This window comes from Bison bison, unplaced genomic scaffold, assembly GCF_000754665.1.
Source record: "Bison bison bison isolate TAMUID 2011002044 unplaced genomic scaffold, Bison_UMD1.0 scf7180017864248, whole genome shotgun sequence".
In the NCBI taxonomy this organism is placed as follows: domain Eukaryota; kingdom Metazoa; phylum Chordata; class Mammalia; order Artiodactyla; family Bovidae; genus Bison; species Bison bison.
The window spans coordinates 298312-324582 of record NW_011494820.1 but is presented as its reverse complement, the minus strand read 5'-3'; the positions used below and the strand labels follow the sequence as shown (position 1 = coordinate 324582).

Sequence of the window (26271 nt, the reverse complement as noted above, 5' to 3'; positions counted from 1 at the left end):
ACACGCGCGCCTCAGCTGCTTCGTGACGGGCGAGCCCAAGCCTGAGATCGTGTGGAAGAAGGATGGACAGCTGGTGGTGGAGGGCCGGCGGCACGTGGTGTATGAGGACGAGCAGGAGAACTTCGTGCTGAAGATCCTCTTCTGCAAGCAGTCAGACTGTGGCCTCTACACCTGCACGGCGTCCAACCTTGTGGGCCAGACCTACAGCTCGGTGCTGGTCGTTGTGAGAGGTGAGCTCCTGGTGGCTGGCACGAAGTCGCTGTGCGCAGTGAACACAGGCGGAGGTTCTTCCCCAGGCCGCCCATCCCTTCCTTCTAGCGGCTGCTGCTGCCGCCATTTCCCTATCGTGTAGAGAAATCCGTGGCTGGAGGTCTTGGCGGCTCTTGCTGTGGTGTTTCATTGTCTTTGTGAAAGTAACACGCGTGTACAAGCAAGTGCTTATCACTAACACCCCCTCCCTCGGGAGGTGGTTGCCCAGTGTCGGAGCCTGCCCTGTCCAGGCTGAGGGTGACCCAGGCCCTCCCCTTCTCCTACAGGATGCTAGGTGGGGGGTCTCCCCAGCTGAGCCGGAGGGAGGCAGGATCAAGGACAGACCTCGTGCTGTCAGAGGCCTCAGGCTGGGACTGCCCCAGGGCGCAGCCTGAACCTGATTCTGGGTCAGTTTGCAGGTTCTGTCCCCAGCGCACCGGGCAGCTGTGGACAACACCGTCAGAACTTGTCCCTTCTTGTTTCCTAAGACCAGCCTTGATGTGGTCGGAGTCCCGTCTCCACTTTTTGCCAGCTGTGGGATCTCCAGCAGGGCGCTTCAACCTTTGTGTGCGTGTGTCTGCTTCCTCGTTTTTTTTTTTTTTTGCAGGGAAGTGCGCTGGGGTTGAGCAGTTTTTCAGGCCAGTACTTGTCCAGTGGCCTCTCTGCTGGGTAATCCAGCCTCTCTTGGCTGTCCGGACCACCAGCTTAGGGGGCTGCCCAGCCATGCTGCTTGCTAGGACTTCACCTGCGGCATTTCTCCTTTTTTGGTCCAGACTTCTCCCTGATTCTTGGGGGAAGGGACTCTTTCCTTTAAGTCCCTCTCCACTGTTCTCCTTCCTCTCCTTTCCCCCTACCTCCCTCTGTCCCCGCTCCCTGAAGCTCCTTACCCACCCTCCAACCCCTACCCTGGCTCCCTGCCCCCACCCCAGCCTTATACCTATCTTTCCCTGTCTCCTTCCTTTCTTTCACTCGCCTCCCTGCCCCTCTGCACTGCCCCCTCTTCCCCCAGCCTCTGGCACCCCTCCAACCTGCCCCTCTTCCCTCTCCTGGTCCCGCTCATCTGAGCCCTTCTTCCGCAGAGCCCACAGTGCCCTTCAGAAAGCGCCTGCAGGACCTGGAGGTGCCAGAGAAGGCATCAGCCACGTTCCAGTGTGAAGTACCGGTGCCAGCCATGGAGTCTGCCTGGTATAAGGAGGAAACGCGGCTGTGGGCCAGTGCCAAGTACCTCATCGAGGAGGCGGGCGCCGAGCGTCGGCTGACCGTGCTGAACGTCTCCTCCGACGACGACGCCGTGTACATCTGTGAGACGGCAGAGGGCAGTCGCACAGTGGCTGAGCTGGCAGTGCGAGGTGAGTGGGCAGCGGGCCAAGAGACTGGGCAGGGTATGGGTCTCCCAGGAACTGGGCAAGTGACTGAGGTCCTGGGCGGCGGGGCAGGCTGGATCCCAGGACAAGGGGTGGGTCAGGGAGGGGTGGAGTGGAAGCTCTGGGTGCAGGGGCAGGAAGGAGGTGTGGGTGGGGCAGCCCTATGGGGGTTGCTCTGACCAGCTCTACCCTCTTCCCCCTCACTCACTGCTCCTCTGCCCACCCCAGGCAACCTCCTTCGGAAGCTCCCCAGGAAGACAGCTGTACGAGTGGGAGACACGGCCATGTTCTGTGTGGAGCTGGCCAAGCCCGAGGGCCCCGTTCAGTGGCTGTGGAACCAGAAGGCGGTGGTGGCTGGGGGCCGGGTGGCCATCACTGCTGAGGGCACGTGCCACACGCTGACCATCTCCCAGTGCAGCCTGGAGGATGTGGGTGAGGTGGCCTTTGTGGCTGGGGACTGCCGGACGTCTACCCAGTTTTGCGTGTCAGGTAAGGGCCGTGAGAGCCCCTGTTGGACGGAGAGGGGGGGCCCCGTCCCTGCCCACCGTGAGTTGGGCCCTGCTCTGACTTTTCGCCTGCTGCGGGGAGCACTGTGCATTGTAGACTGCCTAGGTTGTAGATCTGGTTCTGTGGGGGGCGTGATTTGTCTGACCCCCTCCTCCACGATGGTCACACTAGGCGTCCGCAAAGTGGGAGTCCTAGTGGCCCCCCCGACCTGTGAACCAACTTAAACAGTGCAGGTGGTTCTAGAAGCACAGAGTGTAGGGGAACATTGCGTGTGTCCTCTTTCTCAGCCTTTGGTGCTGAGACCAGCTGGCACAGGGTCAGCCCTTTGCTGGGGTCAGGGGTGTGCGGGTCTCAGCACCCTTGGAAGGGTCCTTGTGCCTTGCCTTAACCATCATCCAGCCCAGGATCCCAATGCACAGAGGGGGTCAGGCTGAGAACTGGAAGGAGCTCCTTTCCAGGCCCCGTGGACAGCTCATGGTGGCCCTCGGCCAAGTGTGGCCTCTGAGGCCCGGGTGCTCTTTCCACTGCAGACAGAGAAACGGCCACAGAGCTGAGACCGGGGTCCTGGCCCACAGCACACTCGGGCTGGCAGCCCCTCGGGCTGTGGCCATTCCAGACCACCAGGGCAGTGCCCCCGCCACGGAGGGCTGGGAATTCTGTCACAAGAACTTCTCCCTCCTGTGATATTGGACCCAGGCTTGGGGAGGGGGTTTCCAGTTGGTGACGTGGGCCCATGCTCTGCTCAGCCCCCAGGAGGCCGCCCCTGCATGCTCCTGAAGCCCCCGTGGTGAAGGCCCAGACAGAGAGCTCCGTAACTCTTGGCTGGTCCCCGCCACCTGCTGGGGACCGCCCTGCTGCCATCGAGGGCTACCTGGTGGAGAAGAAGAGGCTGGGCGCCTATACCTGGAGCCGTTGCCATGAAGATGAGTGGGTGACAACGCCGGAGCTGACTGTGGCTGGCGTGGCCGAGGAGGGAGAGTTCCAGTTCAGGGTGTCAGCTGTGAACAGCTTTGGCCAGAGCCCCTACCTCGAGTTCCCAGGAACTGTACACCTGGGTAAGTGCCGAAGGCTCTCGTCTCCATGGCACCCTGACAGCAGTCTGTGGGGCCATCTGCCTCTGAATCGCCCAGACCTAGAGTGTAGCCCAGTGCTGGAGAGGCCAGCATGGCTCCTGCATCCTCTTTGTGGTAGGCGGCGGGCCCAGGATCCTGATGCTCTTGAAGACTCTTTGGTGGGAAGGCCAGGTGACCCCAACACAGGACTCACGCCCCCAGAAACTGTCTGCGCCCACCAACCCCAGGGCACTGGGCTACTTACTGGGTCTGTGGGAGCTGAAGGGGATCTTGCGTAGCTCCAATTTGTTCTCACTCCACCCTGGGTCTGGCTTTCACTCAGGCTCTCCGCGTGCTTGCCCAGTGGACTTCCTAGAGGAGGGGTTATTTGGGGCTAGGCATTGGAGGAGAGGAGGGGAGGGGCCCAACTACTTCCTGAAGCTCTCACTCCACAGCTCCCCAGCTGGCTGTGAAAACACCTCTGAAGGCAGTGGAGGCAGTGGAAGGCGGCGAGGTGACCTTCTCTGTGGACCTCACTACGGCCTCATCAGGGGAGTGGTTCCTGGACGGGCGGGTCCTGAAGGCCAGCAGCGTGTATGTGATACAGCGGGATGGCACCCGCCATACTCTCACCATCCGCTCGGTGCCTGTCAGCCTGCACGGGGCGGAGCTCAAATTCGTGGCCAATGGCATCGAGAGCAGCATCCGCATGGAGGTCCGAGGTAGGGACCCTGTCTTGTGACCCCAGGGCTTCTCCAGGCCACGTTTCCTGAGGGATAGGGGTGGGACGGAGTCCCTGCAGTCGCAGGGATCCTGGGAAGTCTGTTGTGGCTCTCAGAGCAGCTGGATAACGTGGGGCCAGGTGGTGGGGTGTGCAAGGCTGTGCAAGGGTGTGAGTGGAGGAAGGTCTAAGGAGTCCGAGCTTCGGTTCTGTGTCTGTGCCCCGCCACTTGCCTCCCCTCTCCCCTCCTCCCTTCTTGCTGATTCCTTCTCCTCCTCCACTTCTTGTCCTGTGTCTTCTTTTCTTGCCTCTCGGAGTCTGTTGCATGATATCCGGCTCTTCCTCCTCTGTCCGCTGTCTCTTTGTAACCTCCAACCCCTTCCTCACATCCACACCCTGTTGTCCATACCTTCATCCCACTTCCCCGCCCTCCTCCTCTGATCACTCTCCTCCTCTCGCTGCCCTCTTCACTTACCCCCGCTTTGTCACCTGTATGTGACTTCCAGCGCCCCTGGAGCTGACGGCCAAGCGTCCGGCACCAGCAGCGGCCGCTCGGGAGGTGCTGGCCCGGCTGCACGAGGAGGCCCAGCTCCTGGCCGAGCTGTCGGACCAGGCGGCAGCCGTGACGTGGCTCAAGGACGGACACACGCTGTCTCCCGGCCCCAAGTATGAGGTGCAGGCTTCAGCTGGGCAGCGGGCACTGCTCGTGCGGGACGTGAAGCGAGAAGACGCGGGCCTGTATGAGTGCGTCAGCCGTGGGAGCCGCATCGCCTACCAGCTGCTGGTGCAAGGTGACACGAGTGTGTGTGTGTCCCTCTCCCCCCTCAACTCTGGATAAGCCCTGAGTGGCAGGGGGCGCTGTCTTCCCGCCCCCCGGGGGGGGGGGGGGGGAGCAGCTCTGCCAAGCCTGTGGGGAGGGGGGGTCAGATGGGCTCAGGTTACCCTGTGGGAGGTCAGAGGTGTGTTGGGGGGTGCTCGGCTCACCCCGTGGCGACAGCGGGGGATGGGATGGTGTTGGGTGAGCACGTGCAGAGGGCAGAGGTCTGGGCAGCTCTGCTGACCTCCTGAGTAGGCTAGGCCGTCAGGTCACCCCTGAGGGTAGGGTGGGGAACCAGGAGCCCGGCCCACCCTGGTGGGAGGGTGGGGACAGGACCTCTGCTCAGCAGGGGAGGGCGGCACTTGGTGGTCGAAAGTCAGCCGCGGGGCTGCTCGTCTCCAGGTCTGGGCTAGGGCTGCTGTCTGCTGTGATTCTGAAGCAGGAGCACCTTCGTTTACTAGCTGCGTGGGCACGTGTGTGCTGAGGGCTCTGTCAGCTCCCTGAGCTGCCTGTGTGCCCTTGTAGGCCTCACACCCTCCTTGCACAAGGACACGGCTGTGGGTGCCGTGGCGGGGAGGCCAGCCCACTTGGAACTCGAGACCTCAGACGCCCGTGTGCACGTTCCCGGGTACAAGGATGGCGTGGAGCTCGGTTGCTCCTGCCAGCACTTCTCCCGGGAGGATGTAGACACACGGCACTGCTTGGTGGCCACCTCAGGCACTGTGCAGGGTGAGGGCACCTGTTGGTGCTGAGCGGGTGAGGACTCTGGACTCCTGATCGTGTGTCTGTGGTGAGTGCACTGCCTCCTAGGCTTGGTTTGTAGGGAGCAGTTCTGGCTGCTCCCATGTTGCACTTGCAAGGCCAAGCTCTCTCACTTCATTTCTTCTGAGAATGCTTGGGAGTAGGGGTAGTTACTCCTGGATTTGGGTAAAGAAACTGCCCACAAAACATATGTATGTATGTATGTGTGTGTGTGTGTATATATATATATATATATATATATATTGGAAGAACACAGGTTTATAATATAAAAAATAAGGAGGAAATTAAAAACCCATGTCTTCTTTGTAAAGATGAGGAAATGAGGCAGAGCAGACCTGGAAAGTGTTGGAAGTGTCCTTGGAAGGTTAGATTTGGACCTTGGTAAGTCTGAGCCCCTGGCTTTTTCTCGAAGCCGTTGAGGTCTCTTGGCAGATTCTCTAAGTCAGCTCTGCCCCATCCTGGCTTTCAGGAGGGTCTCTGCCTTGTCCCTGATGTGTCCTTATCTCTGAACACAGGCCCTAGGACCATCTGCCCATCAGGGGCACTGAGACTGCTTCCCATCACACCTAGGAGGGCTTGGAGTACCTGGACCACCTGTGCCCATCGAGGGTCCATATGCAGCCACTAATCACAAAGGATTTTCATGGTGGATCTGAGACTGCCAGGGTCTAGAGCACAGCTCTGTCATGACTCCAGGACTTGGAAGACCTCTCCTGGGCAGAATCTCTGACTGTGTATCCCTCCCTGTCCCTGGAGTCCTCAGTGGTGTTTCCAGGGAGCAGCCAGCACTCGGAGGTACAGGCTGAGGCGGGGGCCAGTGCCACGCTGAGCTGTGAGGTGGCCAGGGCCAGATGGAGATGATGTGGTACAAGGATGGGAAGAAGCTGAGCACAAGCTCAAAAGTGTGCCTGGAGGCCAAAGGCTGCCCCTAGAGTCTGGTAGTGCAGCAGGTAGGGAAGAGAGATGCTGAGGAGTACAGCTGTGAGACCAGGGCCAGAAGGTCTCCTTCCACCTGGGCGTCCCAAGTCAGTTGATGAAGCAGACATCTAGCCATTGAATAGCAACAGGCCTGGAGGAACCATTTCAGTGTGGCTGATGGCAGTGCTCAGCAGACTCAGCAGGTCTGTGTCAGTCAATTATACAGGTAGCCCTAGAATTTAGTGGCCCAGTGGAACAATCCATGGGCAGGAATTCAAGCAGTGTCAGTATGAGAGGCTCATCTCTGCTCCACATGGTGTTGGCCAGGACAGGAGGATCCAGTCTGGCTTCATCTGTGTGTCTGATGTCCCAGGGGGGCTGGCTGGCATGGGGCCTCTCTCTTCTAGTAATGTCTGTCTGGGACCATGCTTTTCTCTCTCTCCTGAGGCCATGCTCTCCTTGTCACATCTCATTCTGAAGGCCTCTTTCTCCATGTGGGTGGCCTGAGCTCCTTCATATAGTGGCGGGGTTCCCGTCAGGGAATAGGAGATGCAGCAAGGTTTGTTAAGGGTGGTTTTCACCAGACCCAGAGTGTCACATTCTGCATGTTCTGTTGCACAAAGCCAGACATAAGGTCAACCTAGTTCCGAGGGATTGGAAAAGAAGACTTTGCTGTTAATGAGGGGTCCCCGACTCATTCGGGACAGTTTCTTACAATCTACTACAGGAACATGGCTCTATCTGTCTAGATCTTTCTTGAGCATGGGATAAAGATCTTTCTAATGCTTATTACCTCATGCTCACAAGATGGCTTCCACAGCTCCAGCCATCACGTTCAAGGTGGGAAGAACATGTGAGGATTGTATGTGTGTTTTTTTTTTTTTTTTTTACTTTTCACTACTATGTTGTAAATTATCACAAACTCAGCGGCTTAAATTCATGCCCGTATGTTAGATCATAGTCCTATAAATCAGAATTCTATAGATCGGGATTTTCTTTTCAGGGTCTCAAGAGCTGGAATCCATGTGCCATCAGGCTGAATTCTCTCAGGGTCTTTTCCAAGCTCATCCAGGTTGCTAGCAGAATTCATTTCCTTGTGATTCTGGGCTGTTTTCTGGCTGGCTGGCCCCTAGGGGCTGTTTTTAGGTCCTTTCCCACATGGCATCTCATGTCCACTCACTCTTATGCTTAAAATCTCTTTGGCCAGGAAGAGCCCCCTCCCTTGTAAGGTCTCACCTGATTAGGCCAGTTCCAACCAGGAGGATCTCCTTGAGAGTGAGTGAACTCATAGTCAAATGATCTGGGACCTAACTTCCTTCTGCAGAGCTCCTTCACAGCAGCACCTGGAGTGGTGTTTGGTGGAATAGCTTAGAGGGGACATGCACACTGAGGGGCAGGGATCTTGGAACAGTCCAGCCTAGCACAGGGTGTCACCTGCTCGTTCCTCTCCTCAGAGAACAGATACTCTCTGAGGAACCCACAGCAGAGTTTCTCTATGCCTTCCAGTGTTGCCTGGGTCCGATAGCCATGCCTAGCTCAGGAGCCTGGGAAAGTGAGTCCCTAACCTTCCAGGTTCAGCAGTGTGACTCTGAGGGTGGTGTGGCTGGCCCGACTCTGCTGAGGGACCTGTCTTGCAGGACTGGCCCATGCCCACACCAGGGTGACTGTGCCTTGATTTTAGACACTGACTTCGAGGCAGGCTGTGGAGGGGTCAGGGTGTGGACAGGGTCAGACCTCACCCTGGCTTCTTAGGAGCCAAGTGACCTTAGGCAAGTTGTCAGTGTATATCCCCGTGAAGTTCATGTCATCCTAGAAACTCAGAATGGGGGCTTATCTGGAAATGGGGTCTATGCAGATGACATCAAAGAAGGCATCACAAGGTGAGATAACCGTGGATTAGGATGGGCCTTGAATCCAGTGACAGGTGTCCTTTGAGAGAAAGAAGAGGAATGTGTGCGATACAGAGACACGGAGAAATGGCCAGTGATAGTGAAAGCGGAAGTTGGAGTGATGCAGTCACAAACCCAGGGACGGCACCAGAAGCTGGAAGCACCTGGGGCCATCTGCCCACGTTGCCTCAGGAGGGAGCTCGGCCTGCCCACACCTTGATCTCAGACTTCTGGTGTCCAGAACTGAAGAGAACACATTCCTGTTGTCTTAAGCCCCCTGTCTGTGGTCATTTGTTCTGGCCATTCTAGGACCTCCCACAGTTGCCTCCCGCCCCCTTTTTCTCATCTTTTCGGTCGGTTCAGTCACTCAGTCGTGTCCGACTCTTTGCGACCCCATGGACTGCAGCACGCCAGGCTTCCCTGTCCATCACCAACTCCTGAAGCTTGCTCAAACTCGTGTCTATTGAGTTGGTGATGCCATCCAACCATCTCATCCTCTGCCATCCTCTTCTCCTGCATTCAATCTTTGCCAGCATCAGGGTCTCTTCCAGTGAGTCAGTTCTTCGCATCAGGTGGCCAAAGTATCTGCGGTGAGGGGCAGTAATAGAACTCCTGGAGCTGTCCTAAGGGCACCTTCGAGGAGTGCTGAGGGCTGGCTCCCTCCCGCACTGCTGGACTGAGATTCTGGGAGTGCGGTAGGTCAAGGGAGGAGGGTGGAGCTTTCGTGGTGGGCCAGAGGCCCAGGCATCAGGGCCCCGGGTCTGGTACTGGAGGCGAACCCAAGCATGTCAGGCAGGGTGGCACTCCACCAAATGTGCATCAGGGCCTCCAGAAAGTTCTGGACAGTGATGCGGGAACGTCTGGGCATGTACTTGGCCCCTGATCCTGAATGGTGTGTGCTCCTGTGCCTGGGTCCTGATGCTCTTGCCTGCAGTGGGGCCCCAGGGAAGCCACATCAGTACCTTGTGTGGTATCAGTTTTTCACCTGGGCAGAATGAGGCCCACCCAGTTTGAGGGCTGTCCAGGGAATTAGGTTGAGATGGCGCTTGTCAAGGGGTGCACGCGGCACCCAGTCTGCACTAATGCTCCGTTTGTTCTGCCTGTCCCCAAATTATTCCTCTGGGATGCCCTACGCTAAATGTGAGACAAAAGCTGTGTGTCCACAGGCTTGCATGGCTTTGTCACATTTGTCCACTTGAGTGATAAGCTGTGATGCCCTTTTGCATGGGCCATGGGGGTCTTTGTGGCTGTGCAGAGGAAGCAAGAGCCCTGTAGGCCTCCGGAGTTTTATCCCAAGTTGGTGGTCATTGCATAAGACTTCTTTAAATCGACTCCTTGAAAAAGTTAATGTTGCCCATCTAAGCCCTCCTTAGCAATGGCATCTGTGCAGTTTGGATTTGTTGTTCAGCAGCTCAGTTGTGTCTGACTCTTTGTGACCCCCATAGACTGCAGCACGCCAGGCTTTCTTGTCCTTCACCATCTCCCGAAACTTGCTCAAGCTCATGTCCATTGAGTCGGTGATGCCATTGAAACAGTGACAGATTTTATTTTCTTGAGCTCCAAAATCACTGCAGATATTGACTGGGGCCATGAAATTAAAAGACACTTGCTCCTTGAAGAAAAGCAATGACCAACCTAGATAGCATATTAAAAAGCAGAGACATTACTTTGCCAACAAAGGTCCGTCTAGTAAAGCTATGGTTTATCCAATAGTCATGTATGGATGTGAGAGTTGGACTATAAAGAAAGCTGAGTGCCAAAGAATTGATGCTTTTGAACTGTGGTATTGGAGAAGACTCTTGAGAGTCCCTTGGACTTCAAGGAGATCCAACCAGTCAAATCTAAAGAAAATCAGTCCTGAATATTCATTAGAAGGACTGATGCTGAAACTCCAATACTTTGGCCACCTGAAGTAAAGAACTGACTCATTTGAAAAGACCCTGATGCTGGGAAAGATTGAAGGCAGGAGGAGAAGGGGATGACAGAGGATGAGATGACAGGGGATGACAGATGGTTGGATGGCATCACTAACTCACTGGACATGAGTTTGAGCAGTCTCCGGGAGTTAGTGATGAACAGGGAAGCCTGGAGTGCTGCAGTCCATAGGGTTGCAAAGAGTTAGACATGGCTGAGTGACCAAACTGAACTGAGGTTTGTCATAGCTTTCCTTCCAAAGAGCAAGTATCTTTTAATTTCATGGCTGCAGTCAACATCTGCAATGATTTTGGAGCCCAAGAAAATAAAATCTGTCACTGTTTCTACTTCTTCTGCTTCTATTTGCCATGAAGTGATGGGACTGGATGCCATGATCTTATTTGTTTTTGATGTTGTTTTTTTTCTTTTTCTTTTTTTTTTTAATTGAAGGAAAATTGCTTTACAGAATTTTGTTGTTTTCTATCAAACCTCAACATGAATCAGCCATAGGTATACATGCGTCCCCTCCCTCTTGAACCTCCCTCCCATCTCCCTCCCCATCCCACCCCTCTAGGTTGATACAGAGCCCCTGTTTGAGTTTCCTGAGCCATATAGCAAATTCCCATTGGCTATCTATTTTACATATGGTAATGTAAGTTTCCATGTTACTCTTTCCATACATCTCACCCTTTCCTCATTCTCTCCCCATGTCCATCTATCTATTTTCTATGTCTGTCCTGTAAATAAGTTCTTCAGTACCATTTTTCTAGGTTCCGTATATATGTGTTAGAATATGATATTTACCTTTCTCTTTCTGACTTACTTCACTCTGTATAATAGGTTCTAGGTTCACCCACCTCATTAGAACTGAGTCAAATATGTTCCTTTTTATGGCTGAGTAATATTCCTCTTGAGAGTCCCATGGACTGCAAAGAGATCCAACCAGTCCATTCTAAAGGAGATCAGTCCTGGGTGTTCTTTGGAAGGAATGATGCTAAAGCTGAAACTCCAGTACTTTGGCCACCTCATGTGAAGAGTTGACTCATTGGAAAAGACTCTGATGCTGGGAGGGATTGGGGGCAGGAGGAGAAGGGGACAGCAGAGGATGAGATGGCTGGATGGCATTACCGACTCAATGGACGTGAGTTTGAGTGAACTCCGGGAGTTGGTGATGGACAGGGAGACCTAGCGTGCTGCAATTCATGGGGTCGCAGAGAGTCAGACACAACTGAGCGACTGAACTGAACTGAATATTCCATTGTGTATATGTACCACAACTTCTTTATCCATTCATCTGTCGATGGACATCTAGATTGCTTCCATGTTCTAGCAATTGTAAACAGTGCTGCAATGAACAATGGGATACATGTGTCTCTTTCAATTTTGATTTCCTCATGGTATATGCCTAGGAGTGGGATGACTGGGTCATATGGTGGTTTTATTCCTAGTTTTTTAAGGGATCTCCATACCATTTTCCATGGTATCAATTTACATTCCCACCAACAGTGCAAGAGGGCTCCCTTTTCTCCACACCCTCGCCAGCATTTATTGTTTGTAGACTTTTTGATGATGACCATTTTGACTGGTGTGAGGTGATGTCTCATTGTGGTTTTGACTAGCATTTCTCTAATAATGAGGGATGTTGAGCATCTTTTCATGTGTTTGTTAGCCATCTGTGTGTCTTCTTTGGAGGAATGTCTGTTTAGGTCTTTTCCCCACTTTTTGATTGGGTTGTTTGTTTTTCTGGCATTGAGTTGCATGAGTTGCTTGTATATTTTGGAAATTAATCCTTTGTCGGTTGTTTCATTTGCTATTTTTTCCCATTCTGAGGATTGTCTTTTCACCTTGCTTATAGTTTCCTTTGCTGTGCAAAAGCTGTTAAGTTTAATCAGGTCACACTTGTTTACTTTTATTTTCATTTCCATTACTCTAGGAGGTGGGTCATAGAGGATCTTTCTTTGATTTATGTCATATAATGTTCTGCCTGTGTTTTCCTCTAAGAGTTTTATAATTTCTGGTCTTACATTTAGGTCTTTAATCCATTTTGAGTTTATCTTTATGTATGGTGTTAGGAAGTGTTCTAATTTCATTCTTTTACATCTAGCTGTCCAGTTTTCCCATCACCCTTTAGAGAACAGGCTGTCTTTGCCCCGCTGTATATTCTTGCCTCCTTTGTCAAAAATAAGGTACCCATAGGTGCATCGGTTTATTAACATTGGGTTTTAAGTCAGCTTTTTCACTCTCCTCTTTTACTTTCAAGAGGCTCTTTAGTTCCTCTTCACTTACTGTGGTATCATCTGCATATCTGAGGTTGTTGATGTTTCTCTCAGCAATCTCTATTCCAGCTTGTGATTCATCCAGCCTGGCATTTCCCCTAGGTACTCTGCATAGAAGTTAAATAAGCAGGGTGACAATATACAGCCTTGACATACTCCTTTCCCAATTTTGAACCAGTCCATTTTTTCATGTCCAGTTCTAACTGTTGCTTCTTGACCTGAATACAGGTTTCTCAGGAGGCAGGTCAGGTGGTCTGGTATTCCCATCTCTTTAAGAATTTTCCAGTTGTTGTGATCCACACAGTCAAAGGTTTCAGCACAATGAAGCAGAAGTAGATTTTTTTCTGAAATCCCCTTGGTTTCTCTGAGCCAATGAATTTTGGCAGTTTGATCTCTGGTTCCTCTGCCTTTTCTATATCCAGTGTGTACATCTGGAAGTCCTGTTCACGTACTGCTAAAGCCTAGCTTGGAGGATTTTGAGTATAACCTTTCTAGCATGTGAAATGACTGCAGTTGTGTGGTAGTTTGAGCATTCTTTGGCATTGCCTTTCTTAGGGATTGGACTGAAAACTGACCTTTTCCAGTCCTGTGCCTACTGATTAGTTTTCCAATTTGCTGACATATTGAGTGCAGCACTTTCACAGCATCATCTTTTAGGATTTCAAATAGTTCAGCTGGAATTCCATCACCTTCATTAGCTTTGGTTATAGTGATGCTTCGTAAAGCCCCCTTGACTTCACATTCCAGGATGTCTGACTCTAGGCGAGTGATCACATCATCGGTTACCCAGGTCATTAAGACCTTTTTAATATAGTTCTTCTTGTGTTACTGCCACCTCTTGTTAATCTCGTCTGCTTCTGTTAAGTCCTTACCATTTTTGTTCTTTATCATGCCCGTCCTTGCATGGAATGTTCCCTTAATATCTCCAGTTTTCAAGAAGAGATCTCTAATTTTTTACATTCTGTTGTTTTCCTCTGTTTCTTTGCATTGTTTGTTTGAGAAGTCCTTATCTCTCCTTGCTTTTCTCTCGAACTCTGCAATCAATGGATGTATCTTTCCCTTTCTACCTTGCCTTTCACGTCTCTTCTTTTCTAATAGCTTAGACAACCACTTTGCCTTCTAGCATTTCTTTTTCTTGGGGATGGTTTTGGTCACTGCCTCCTCTACAGTGTTAAGAACTTCTGTCCACAGTTCTTCAGGCACTCTGTCTACGAGATTTAATCCCTTGAATCTGTCACCTCCACTGTATAATCATAAGGGATTTGATTTAGGTCATACCTGAATGGCCTAGTGGTTTTCCTTACTTTCTTCTCCTGAATTTTGTAATAATGTACACAATGTCAAAATGTCAGTCTGAAAATCTCTACCCCTATCCTTTCTAAGGATGGAAGTCAACCAAGTATTTCCACTAAAGTTGCAGTTGCAACAGGAACAAGGAATGTTTAAAAGTCACACTGGCAGAGTGATTCAGATGAGAAGGGCCCCAGGGTTGGGTGGATGAATGGAAACATGGAGTGTACTCCGGGAGCCAGCTCAACTCCGCTGCTTTTTCTTCTTGTGGGGAGTCTTTGCGTTCCAGTAGAAGAGTAGCTGAACAGCGATGAGGCTGTTACAGAGAGAAGAGACTACAAAGGTTCCAGACATGAAGGGGTTTCCAGTTTCCTGAATGGAGGTGAAGACTGGGGCCAGGGAATCCCTACAGAGCAGAAAGACTATGATGGCTGAGAGCTGTGCCCGTGTGGTACTTCGTGGCTGCCTGGAGCAGCCCTCTCACCTCCACAGCAGGCATGTTGGAGGTCTGGAGCAGCGGGGCGACAGCCTGGGGCGTAGGCGGTGCAAGCAGCAGCAGCAGGGCCAGGGTGTGGCTCGCTAGGAGAGCAGCGCCTCTCACGTCTGCACTCCGTATGGCAGGACCAGGACCAGGGCCAGGTGGTTGTCTGGAGCATCAGGAACGGGGCTTCTCCTGAAGAATCTTCCCTGGTGGCTCAGTTGGTGAAGAATCTACCTGCAATGCAGGAGACGTGGGTTCGATCCCTGGGTTGGGAAGACCCCCTGGAGGAGGGCATGGCAGCCGACTCCAGTATTTTTGCCTGGAGAATGTCATGGACAGAGGAGCCTGGCGGGCTGCAGTCCGTGGGCTCACAAAGAGTCAAACACAGCTGAGCAGCTAAGCATAGACCGTGGTCCCAGTCAGTGCCGCTGGCTCTGGCATTGCTGACCGAAGACTCACCTCTTTGACTCTCTGCCCCCAAGATTTTAAACACTTGGAGCAGCTTTACCAGAAGTAGGGCAGCCACAGTGCCCAGCCCCGGGGCTTTGCTCAGGAGAATTCTGAGGCAGGCAACTTCCTTAACGTACAATGGGCCTCACCTGGAGACCACGTGTTTTGGACACGCCCTTCCTGCTGCTCGTATTTTTAAGCATGCTGAAGCTGTACACATGCTGAGTCCCATCTCTCCTGCCTTTGTTTATCTTATCCTCCCACCCTTGCGCTCCTCCTCCTTGACAGCATCTTGTTTTTTCTGGACTCTTAATGTTACTCTATTGATGTGTATGTCTACTACAGTCCAGATCACTGTAACTTTGTGGTGAGTTTTGAAATTGGGACGTGTGAATCCTTTAAACTTTTTTTTTCCCAGACAACATTGACTTGGCTATTTGAGGTCTCTTGCATTTGCACATAAATTTTAGGATCATCTTTTTTAAATTTTGCAAAAACAGCAGGTGGTATTTTGATTGGGATTGCATCCGGTGTATAGATCATTTTGGGGAATATTGATATCTTAACAGCATCAGTCTCCTAGTTTACAATATGAAATGACTTTCTATTTATTTTGGTGTTTAAACTTCCTTTCGATTATGGTACAGTTTTTAGTGTGCAGGAATTGTGCTTATTGTGTTAAGTTTGTTGCTAAATATTTTATTCTTTTTTATGTTACTGTGAATGGAATTATTTTCTTAATTTCCTTTTGAATTACTCATTCCTAATACATAGAAATAGACTTGATCAAGAAGTAGAGTTGATCCAATATGTGCTTGAGCAATAGCAGTTGGTCTGCTGTCCTGCAGCCTTTCTGAATATTTACTGTTAGTTCTTTTGCGAATGCCTTAGGATTTTCCATGTGCAAATCATGTCACCTGCAGAGAGTTTTACTTCGTTTCCAGTCTGGATGCCTCTCATTTTGCTTTTGAATCCTGATTAAATCTCTTTGCTTGTTATAGGTCCATTCAGAGTTTTTCTATTTATTCTTGTGTTGGTTTTGATAGTTTATGTGTTTCTGGGAATTTCTCCATTTCATCGAGGTTATCTAGTTGGTATGCAGTAGTTTGTAGTATTCTGTTATAATCCTTCTAATTTTTACAAAGTCTTGATTGATGTCCCCTGTGTTTCCCCTGATTTTAATAATTTCAGTCTTCTGTGTTTTTCTTGATCAGCCTAGCTAATGTTTTGTCAATTTTGTTGATCTTTTCAGAAAACCACCTTTTGGTTTCCTCAGTTCTTTCTGTCGCTTTTGTATTCTCTATTTCGTTTATTTGTGCTCTAATCTTTATTTTTTTCATTCTTCTGAGCTTGGGTTTAATGCAGTCTTCTTTTTCTTGTTCCTTAAGGCATGAAGTTAGGTTATTGATTTGTAATTTTTTTTTAACATAGGCCTATAATTTATAGCTCTGGATGGCAGGAAACTCTGAACCCTGTTTTCACTGCATCTCGTGTGCTGTGCTTTATTTTCATTGGTCGCCAAATATTTTCTAATTTTCCTTGTAATTCTCTCTTGAGCGTATTGTTTAACTTTGACTTGTGACTGTGAATTTTCTAGTTTTCCTTCAATTACTGATTTTTAGTTTCATTCCATCATAGTCAGAAAGACTTGCTATGCTTCCAGTCTTTTAAGATTTATTGAGACTTGTTTTATGGCTTAACATATATTAGAGAGTGTTCCATATACACTTGAGCAAAATATGTCTTTCATTGTTGTTGGGTGGCGTGTCTGCTGTAATTCAGTTAGGTCTAGTTTCTTGGGTTGTGTTATTCATGTCGTATTTCTTTATCGATCTGTTGTTCTGTCCATTATTCAGAGTAGGTTACTGAAGTCTTCAGCTGTTCTTGGAGAACTGTTTATGTCTTTAATCTTATGGTTTCCACTTCATATGTTTTGGAGCTCTCCTGCTGTGCTGCGGTTAGTTGTGCTTACGTTTATAGCTGTGTTACTTCTTAATTAAGACTCTTTTAATCAACATGTATCATCATTCATCTATGTGCTGTGCTGTGATTAGTTGCTCAGTCTTGTCAAACTCTTTGTGACCCCATGCATTGTAGCCCGCCAGGCTCCTCTGTCCACGGGATTCTCCAGGCAAGAATACCGGGGATCGTCCCACCCCAGAGACTGAACACAGGTCTCCCTCTTTGCAGGCGGATTCTGTACCTTCGGAGCTACCAGGGAAGCCCAGTCTAAAATTATATATATTATAATATAATGTCTTGTAATGTATTTTCTTTTTTTTTTTGACAAGTATAGCCACCTCACATCTCTATTGACTGCTGTTTGCATGGAGTATCTTTTCACTTTCAACCTATTTGTTTGTATGTCTGGACCTAAAGTGAATCTCTCATAGACAGCACTTAAATTAATTTTGTGTTGTTAATTCTTAAAAAGAAGGGCTTACTTTTGCTATTTTGTTCTCTGTTTCTTGTTTGTCATATCTTTTTGCTGTTGCTTTCTGCCTTACTGTTAATGATTAATTGATTTTTTCTTGTGTGCCATTTTGTTCCTTTTTCATTTCTTTATGTATATATACATTCATTTTTTCTTAAGTGATTACCCTGGGATTTGTCATTAGCATACAGCTTTATAATAATCAAGTTTGAAATTATATGATTTTAGTTTCAATAAAAACTCTGCATATTTACCACTTGTGCCCCAAGCTGAATGTTCTTATTGTCACAACTTATGTCTTTATACATAGTGTATCCATTAACTTTGTAGTTTTATAATTTTTGTTTATACCTTTTTTAAAGTCATATAAAAAACAAGATGAATTACAGAATAAAAATGCTGCTGGCTTTTAGAGTTACTTGTGTAGCTATGTTTACTGTCGTTCTTTGATTTTCATACGGTTTCAAGTTACTGTCTTGTATCTTCCTTTTGAGCTGAAATATTACTTTAGAATTTTTTGTAGGACGTGGGCCGGCAAAGAGAGCCTTAGGTTTTGTTTATCTGGGACTGTATTAAGTTCTCTTTCACTTTTGAAGGACAGCTTTGGCAAATCTAAAACCATTGGTTGATGGTTTTTCAACTGTTTAAACACATCATCCCACAGCCTTCTAGCCTCTGTGGTTTCCGAGGAGAAATCAGCTATGTGTCTTATTGAGGAGCTCTTGTGTGTGACAGGTCGCTTCTTGCTGTTTTCAAGAGTGTCTCTTTTCTGACCTTTGGCAATTTGACATACTTTGTCTCAATGTGAATCTCTTTTAGTTTATCTTCATGGAGTTTGTTGAGCTTCTTAGGTGTATAGATTCATGTCTTTTATCAGTTTTGGAAATTTTTGACCAGTTCTTCAGATGACCTCTTTGCCCCTTTCTCTCCCCTCCTGTGGACTCCCATTACACATGTATTGGTACAATCTGTGTTGTCCCACAGCTGTCTGAAGCTCTGTCCGTTTTCTTCATTGTTTTTTCTTTCTGATCCTCAGACTGGCCAATTTCAAGAGACCTGTCTTTAACTTGAACGATTTTTTCTTTTGCCTGCTTAAATTGGCTGTTGAATACCTCATTAGTGAACTTTTCATTTCAATTATTATACTTTTTAAATTTAGGATTTCTATTTTAAAATATATCTTTTAATGGACATTATTTATTTGCTGGGACATTGTCCTCATGTATTCCTTTATTTCATTGTAAATTGTTTCCTTTAATTTTTTAAAAGCATTCTTAAAATAGCTGATGTACAGACTTTTTCTAATAAGTCCAATATCTGGATTTCCTCAAGCACAGATTCTGTTGACTGTTTCTTTGCCTGCGTGTGGGCCATGCTTTCTTATTTCTTAGCATGGCATGTAATTCTTGGTTGATAACTGGAATATTACATGATAATCTGTGGAAACTCTGGAGTTCAGATTCTCCCATCCTCCCTGGTGTTTCTTGGTGTTGCTGTTTGCTTTTGCTGCTGTTGTTTGGACGTTCAGTGACTTTCCTGAATGAATTCTGCAAAGTGTGTGTGTGTGTGTGTGTGTGTGTGTATAAGATACTGAAGTCTCTCTTCAGTTAGCTTATTGGTCGGCTAATGATTTCATAGTGATTTCCTTCGATGTCTGTAACCTGTAAGTCTCCCAGTTTTTGCCAGGGGACTTTGCGTGGGCATTGTTAAATGCATATAACTCAAAGCCATATCCACCTTTGCCTTTACTCCGGGCTTTCATGAGGCAGATGTGTGAGTTTAGGACCTTCTCAGGTGTCTCCTGAGTATCATGGATGTATGGCCTTCTAGATGCCCAGGAAGAGGTCAGAGCTTTCCAGAGCCATCTACTAACATCTCATAATCCAGCTTTTCCTTTTAAGCCCATCGGTTAGCCTGTGGTCTGCCAGTTGGTATCCACAAACCCAGATAGCCATGTGTAGTAAGTGCCTGTAATTATTTTTTAACAAATACCCCTGGGGAAAAGCTGTTTTTACTTGGTGAACTTCTGTTCAGACTTGGATAATGAATAAATAAAGACAGCCTTGTGAGTGGGGTTTTGCAAGGAACCACTAGTCAGTTTAGTGAAGTGAAGTTGCTCAGTCGTGTCTGACTCCTTGCGACCCCGTGGACTATAGCCTACCAGGCTCCTCTGTCCGTGGGATTTTCCAGGCAAGAGTACTGGAGTGGATTGCCATTTCCTTCTCCAGGGGATCTTCCCAACCCAGGGATTGAACCTGGGTTTCCTGCATTGTAGACAGACGCTTTACCATCTTAGCCACCAGGGAAGTCTACTAGTCAGCTTAAATAATGACTATTCCCTGGGAACGGAACTTTGAAAGAGCCCTCATTTCATTCTTTACCCTACCCAGTGGCTTCCAGGTTACTGGTTTTCATTGTGATAGTGGACTGTTGGTTTTCAGGGCTACGTCAGAACTGGGGAGAAGGGTATGAGGATTGGGCAACTTAAAATGCCACGCCTTGCTGTTCTTACCAAGATGTGGCTGTTTTTCTTGACTGTATGCTCCTCAGATTGCTAAGAAGCCTTTGGTTAATTTCCAGAGCTTTGAGAAAGTTGATCACAACAATTTTTGCAAATGTCTTAATTGATTTCATGGAAAAGAGTTTTTTTTAAAAAGTTATTATTTTGCCATTTTGCTAACGTGTCTTGGGATGATTTTAAAATGTTGAAACCAGCCTTGCATTTCTTGGATTATGCCCATTTGGTTGTTTGAGGTGTGTTGTTCTTTTTATATGTTCCTGGATTCAGTTTGAAAATATTTGGTTGAGTACTTTTGTATTTACGTGCATGAGGAATTTTGGTTTGTAACTTTCTTACACTGTCTTTGTATGGCTTTGGTATCAGGATAATGCTGGAATCACAAAATGTGTTGAAAAGTATTCTCTTTGCTTCTGTTTTCTGAAAGAGATTGTGTAGAATCTATGTTGTTTCTATTCTTTCTTTAATTTCTCTTTTAGTTATTTCACTGGGTAAACCAGTGAAGTCATCCTGGCCCAGAGGTTTCTTTTTTGGAGGTCTAAATAATAAAACGGAGAAGGCAATGGCACCCCACTCCAGTACTCTTGCCTGGAGAATCCCATGGATGGAGGAGCCTGGTGGGATGCAGTCCATGGGGTCGCTAAGAGTCGGACATGACTGAGAGACTTCACTTTCACTTTTCACTTTCATGCATTGGAGGAGGAAATGGCAACCCACTCCAGTGTTCTTGCCTGGAGAATCCCAGGGACGGGGGAGCCTGGTGGGCTGCCATCTATGGTTCAGTCTAAAATATTTACTAATTTTGCTTGAAACTTCTTCGACTTCTGTATTATTCAGAGGTGTGTTGTGTAATTTCCAAGTGCTTAGAGATTTTACTCTTACTCTCTGTTGTTGATTTCTAGTCTGTACTTGGAGAAGGCAATGGCACCCCAGTCCACTGTTCTTGCCTGGAGAATCCCAGGGGCAGGAGAGCCTGGTGGGCTGCCGTCTACGGGGTCACACAGAGTCAGACACGACTGAAGTGACTTAGCAGCAGTCTATACTAGCACATACTTTATGTTTTTTAGATTTTAGAAATGTTGAGAGCTTTCTTAGTAAACCACAGTACGGTAGATGTTGGTGACTGTTCCGTGTATACTTAAGAGGGATGCCTAGCCTGCCCTTGGGTGGAGTGTCTTACACGTGTCCGATCTGCTGGTTACTGGCTCAGCATCTAACGGTGATCTGTCTGCAGGTTCTGCCAGGTATTGTGTGGAGAGTGCTGACGTCTCCAGCTCTAACGGTGGCATCTCTGGCTTTGCTCTCCGTTCTGTCCGTCTTGGTTTCATGTATTTTGAAGCTCTGCTATTTGGTGCTTACTCATTTAGAAGTGTTATGTCTTCTTTGTACGTTGACTGGTTTATCTTTAGGTAATACTCCTCTTTATTGCTGGTAATTTTTTTTGGCTCAGAAGTCTATTCTATTTGGTATTAATGTAGATATGCAAGATTTGTCTTGATTACTGTTTGCATTGTATATATTGTTTCATTCTTTTATCTGTACATATTTGATGTGAGTTTCTTGCAGACAGCATAATATTGGATCATTTTTATACATCCCGACAATCTCTTTCTTATCATAGGTGTGTTTAGACTAGACTTGTTATTAATGCAGTAATTGTTTGAATTCTGGTCTACTGCCTTAATATTTATTTTTGTTTTTTCTCTTTTTACCTTTCCTATCTTTTGGGGTTATTTATGATGTTTTTAGTATTCCATTTTAATTTGTCTGTTGCGACACAGTAGTTAACCCTAGGGATTGCAATAAACATACTCTTCACCATCTGTTTAGAATCCAGAATTTTACTACTTCAGTTGACTTATAGAACTTATATATAAGTACTTTTGTCGTCTCTTCTTTATGTTACTAATTGTCTTATGTGTCATCTCTGTGTACCTTGTAAACTTATTCAGACAGTGTGATGATCTTTGGCTTTTAACTATCAAACATTTTAAAGAATTCAAGAGGAGAGGTATAGTGTATTTTATTTATCCAGTGTATTAGTCAGCTCAGGTTTTTATAGCAAAATACTACAGATTGTATGGCTTCAACAACAAAAGTTTATTTTTCCTTGCAGTTCTGGAGGTTGGAAGTCCAGTATCAAGGTGCCATCATAATCAGTTCCTTGTGAGAGCTCTCTTCCTGTATATTCACGTGGCCTTTCCTTGTGGACAAAATGTAGCAAAGTTAGGTTAAGTTAATATCTGAACTGGCAGGGGAAAAAAAGGGAAATTTCTAGGTTGGAAGTGAAGATGGAATGAAAGACTAATGCAGTCAGTGATGAGCTGGTGCACTGATGTTGTTGTGGGGTTTTGGTTTCATGGATCTGGGTCTGACTTGCAAATACACAGAGGAACTTAGATCCAAGAGAGTTGGAGGAGTGGAACTGAGACAGCTGTACGAATCTGAGAATCTTATAGAACCACGTATTTAAGGAAAAGTACTATTTTCTATTTTCCTTGGCTTGGGTGCGAAAATAAATGGATCGGAATGTGAATTTATCATATTTGGGACCCCAGAATAAGAAGTTAGGCTAAAAATGAAGCTTTAGGCCAAGGATACTCCTGGAACACCTGACAGGAGTAAATGTAAAGCATTCAGGAGGGATACCCTCCAGAATCAGGCCATACTTAATGAATCCCTGGAGAACTCCTTGGGGGTCCAGTGGTTGGGACTCCCCACTTTCACTTCCAAGGGCCTGAGTTCAATCTCTGGTTGGGGAATTAAGATCCCATAAGCCACGTGGCATGGCCAAATAAATAAATAAAAGTCTTTAAAAAAGAATCCCTGATAAATACGCTCTCACAACAAAAATCTAAGTATCAAAGGTATGATCCAAAATAAATGAGAGTTGGAACTTACAAACATAAGCAAAATTAGACCACCGAGGAACTTCAGATGCTAGAACAACAGTCTGAAAGAGAATATAAGTCTATTTAAAATGATTAAAAAGATGTATGGAGGACTTGAAAACGTAAGAAAAAGTGTAATATTAGGGAAAAGAACAGGCAGATTTAAAGGAACAAATGAAATTTCTTGGAAAGGAAACATAAAATTTATAATGAACAATTTATAAGAGGGATAAACAGCAAATTAAACATAGATGAACATAAAATTACTGAGTTAGAAGATAGATCTGAGAAAGTTACTCAGAATGAATCACAAAGAAGTAAAAAATAAGAGTTAGTAACAGAATAGAGATGAGAAGCAGGCCGCATGTATGTCTAAAAAGACTTCTAGGAGAGACTGGAAATAACGAGGTAGATGAAATAAAGAAATAATTGAAGACATTTTAGAAATGGTAAAAGACATGAATCCTAAACTGTAAGATTTGTAAGTAATGATGGAAATTGTAAAAACAGTCACAGCTAGACACATCATAGTGAACTGCAGAAGGTCGAAAACCAAGAGGAGATCTTCAGTTCAGTTCAGTCGCTCAGTCGTGTCCGATTCTTTGAGACCCCATGGACTGCAGCACGCCAGGCCTCTCTGTCCCTCACCAACTCCCGGGGTTTACTCAAACTCACGTCCATCGAGTCGGTGATGCCATCCAACCATCTCATCCTCTGTCGTCCCCTCCTCCTCCTGCCCTCGATCTTTCCCAGCATCAGGGTCTTTTCTGAGTCAGTTCTTCTCATCAGGTGGCCAAAGTATTGGAATTTCAGCTTCAACATCAGTCCTTCCAATGAACACCCAGGACTGATCTCCTTTAGGATGGACTGGTTGGATCTCCTTGAAGTCCAAGGGACTTTCAAGAGTCTTCTCCAACAGCACAGTTCAAAAGCATCAATTCTTCAGCACTCAGCTTTATTTATAGTCTAACTCTCACATCCATATATGACTACTGGAAAAACCATAGCCTTGACTAGATGGACCTTTGTTGGCATAGTAATGTCTCTGTTTTTTAATATGCTGTCTAGGTTGGTCATAACTTTCCTTCCAAGGAGTAAGCGTCTTTTAATTTCATGGCTGCAGTCACCATCTGCAGTGATTTTGGAGCCCAGGAAAATAAAATCTGACACTGTTTCCATTGTTTCTCCATCTATTTCCAAAGAGAAAAAAGATTAATGGGATGATATTTATTCTTCTGTAGGTTTATCAACAGCAATGAAGAGCACAGAGTAAGTGGAGAGAATTTATCATTCACAAAATCTCACTGAAGGAATTACCAATGAATTTATTTTATAAAGAAGAAAATCAAATCTGGAGTAATAGAATGGGTTCTAGAGTAATGTGATATGAAGCAAATACAATAAGTTAATAAAAAAAGAACATCTGATTACAAGGCCAAGGATTTGATTACACGATTTGATTACCCCAATGGTGGTTAGCCTGCTAGAAGCTGTAGACTGTATTAGCATATTAATGTTCCTATGACAAGAGTATCGCCTGTTTTGGGTTATATGGTATAAGAAACTCTCCCTGAGAATGCCAGTTCTTTGATGTGCCAGCCTCAGATTATGCCTCCCTTTGTTAGAGTAATCATGGGATCACAGGTGATGAGTAAACCTGGGTTGTAGCATATATCAACCTGAACAGGATTGAACTGGGAGCGTTCGGATTCCAAGACCTATCCTGTCCCCTGCTTTCTGCATCTTCTGCACGGGAAGTTCTCTGCATTGAGAGAGCTAGGAACAGGGCCAGCTTGGGGCCAAGGCATTCTAGTTTTGAGTTCTAGAAGGCGAGCCCTCATCCAGTTCTAGAAATTTGATTGTCTCTGACCGCTTGTTCCTCCCTGTCCTCAGAGCCCACACTGATGTTTTCTGGGGAGTACCCGGCATGCGGGGAAGTGCATGCTGAGGTGGGGGCCGGCGCCACACTAAGCTGTAAGGTAGCCCAGACAGAGATTACATGATTCAGAGAGGGAAGAAGCTTAGAAGTGTATGTGGAGGCCAGGGTCTGCACCTGGAGCCTGGTGGTGCGGCAGGTGGGCAAGGCAGAGCCTGAGGAGTCTGATTGAAAAGTCAGGACCTGGAAGGTTTCCTTCCAAATCAGTGTCACAGGTGGGTTCCTTGAAGTCCTTCTCAATGTTCCTCAAGTTAACTGTTAGGGAGTGAAAAGTGTGTGATCATGCCACCTAGAAGCCCCTTTCCTCACAAAACTTAGGACACGGCAGCTGACAGGTATTAATTCCATGCCTAGGGCCGGATTTTATGAGTGCTTCTTTCTGTTTACTTGTGTAAGCTTCACAGCTGCTTCAGGAAGGGGAATTACCATTTTAAGATAAGGCGCAAAAAAGAAACTCCAGAATTTGCCAAAGTTCATATAGCCAGAGAAATACAGACCCAGAGTTCAGCCGAATATTCTGAGGGTTATTTTCTCTCAATATCAAATTACAGTTTAACAATCCACCCTCCAAACTATATTACATTTTTTTTTAAGAAACTATTTCACCATCTTCCAGATTCCATGTTTTTTTTGGCACATCAACTGTCAGATTTATCTTCCCTCAAGGTCCCATTGTTCTTTCCCTTTGTTTTTAAGATACTGTTTTTGACTTTCAGCAGTTTATACTGATGCACCTAGGTATGGTTTTCTTAGTATTCATCTTGGTTAGAATTCCAGAGCACTTTGAGTGCAGAGTTTTGTCTTTGCTCAGTCATGGAGTGAGTTTTTCTCATGTGTCTCTCATGTATCTCTCTTTCTCTCGACCTCATTTCTTTTTTTCTCTCTTTCTCTCTGCCTTAGTTCTTTTTCTCTCTCTACTTTAGTCGGGATATTTTCTTTAGCTCTGTCTTCTAGTTCACTAGTTTTCTGTTCCTTTGTATCTAATCTGTTGTCAAATCCATTTATAGTGTGTTACTTTCAGTTGTATTGTCCCGTTTTATAATTTATGTTTGTTTCATTTCTTATAGAGTCTATAGATTCTAGAGTTGGTAGTAAAATGTTTATATTTGATCTATTTTCTTTTCTTTCATATTAAAGACATATTATCACGCTTATACATCAGCTTCCCCGGTGCAGGAGACACAAGAGACATGGGTTCAATCCCTGGGTTGGCAAGATCCCTTGGAAGAGGAAACGGCAACCCACTCCAGGGTTATTGCCTGGGAGATCCTATGGATAGAGGAGCCTGGTGGGCTACAGTTCATGGAGTCGCTAAGAGTTGGACACAGCTTAGCAACTGAGCACGTGGACACATCATGGTTATATCCTGGTCTGATAGCCATAAAACTGATCGTCTAATATTGCCTTTTTAAAAAATTCCTATTTACTCCTGTCCTTGGAATGCCAGTGAATTTTCAGTTGATGGTCAGATATTGGTTTTTTTGAACATGGATGATTTTATCTTACTTTATTTTATTTTTTTAAATTTTATTTTATTATTTAACTTTACAATATTGTATTGGTTTTGCCATATATCAGCATGAATCCACCACAGGTATACACGTGTTCCCCATCCTGAACCCTCCTCCCTCCCTGTACCATCCCTCTGGGTCGTCCCTGTGCACCAGCCCCAAGCATCCAGTATCGTGCATTGAACCTGGACTGGTGACTTGTTTCATATATGATATTATACATGTTTCAATGCCATTCTCCCAAATCATCCCACCCTCTCCTTCTCCCACAGAGTCCAAAAGACTGTTCCT

General features: G+C 46.7%; 1 protein-coding gene across 1 annotated transcript in view; it reads left to right on the top strand.

The window, feature by feature from the left end:
* Window positions 1-26271, top strand: part of OBSCN (obscurin, cytoskeletal calmodulin and titin-interacting RhoGEF) — a 225824-nt gene that overhangs the window by 4043 nt on the left and 195510 nt on the right. Inside the window, exons 3-8 of the mRNA XM_010847289.1 lie at window positions 3-230; window positions 1329-1598; window positions 1842-2102; window positions 2867-3175; window positions 3628-3894; window positions 4400-4684. Coding sequence (XP_010845591.1) covers window positions 3-230; window positions 1329-1598; window positions 1842-2102; window positions 2867-3175; window positions 3628-3894; window positions 4400-4684 — 1620 coding nt within the window. The remainder of the gene's footprint in view (window positions 1-2; window positions 231-1328; window positions 1599-1841; window positions 2103-2866; window positions 3176-3627; window positions 3895-4399; window positions 4685-26271) is intronic.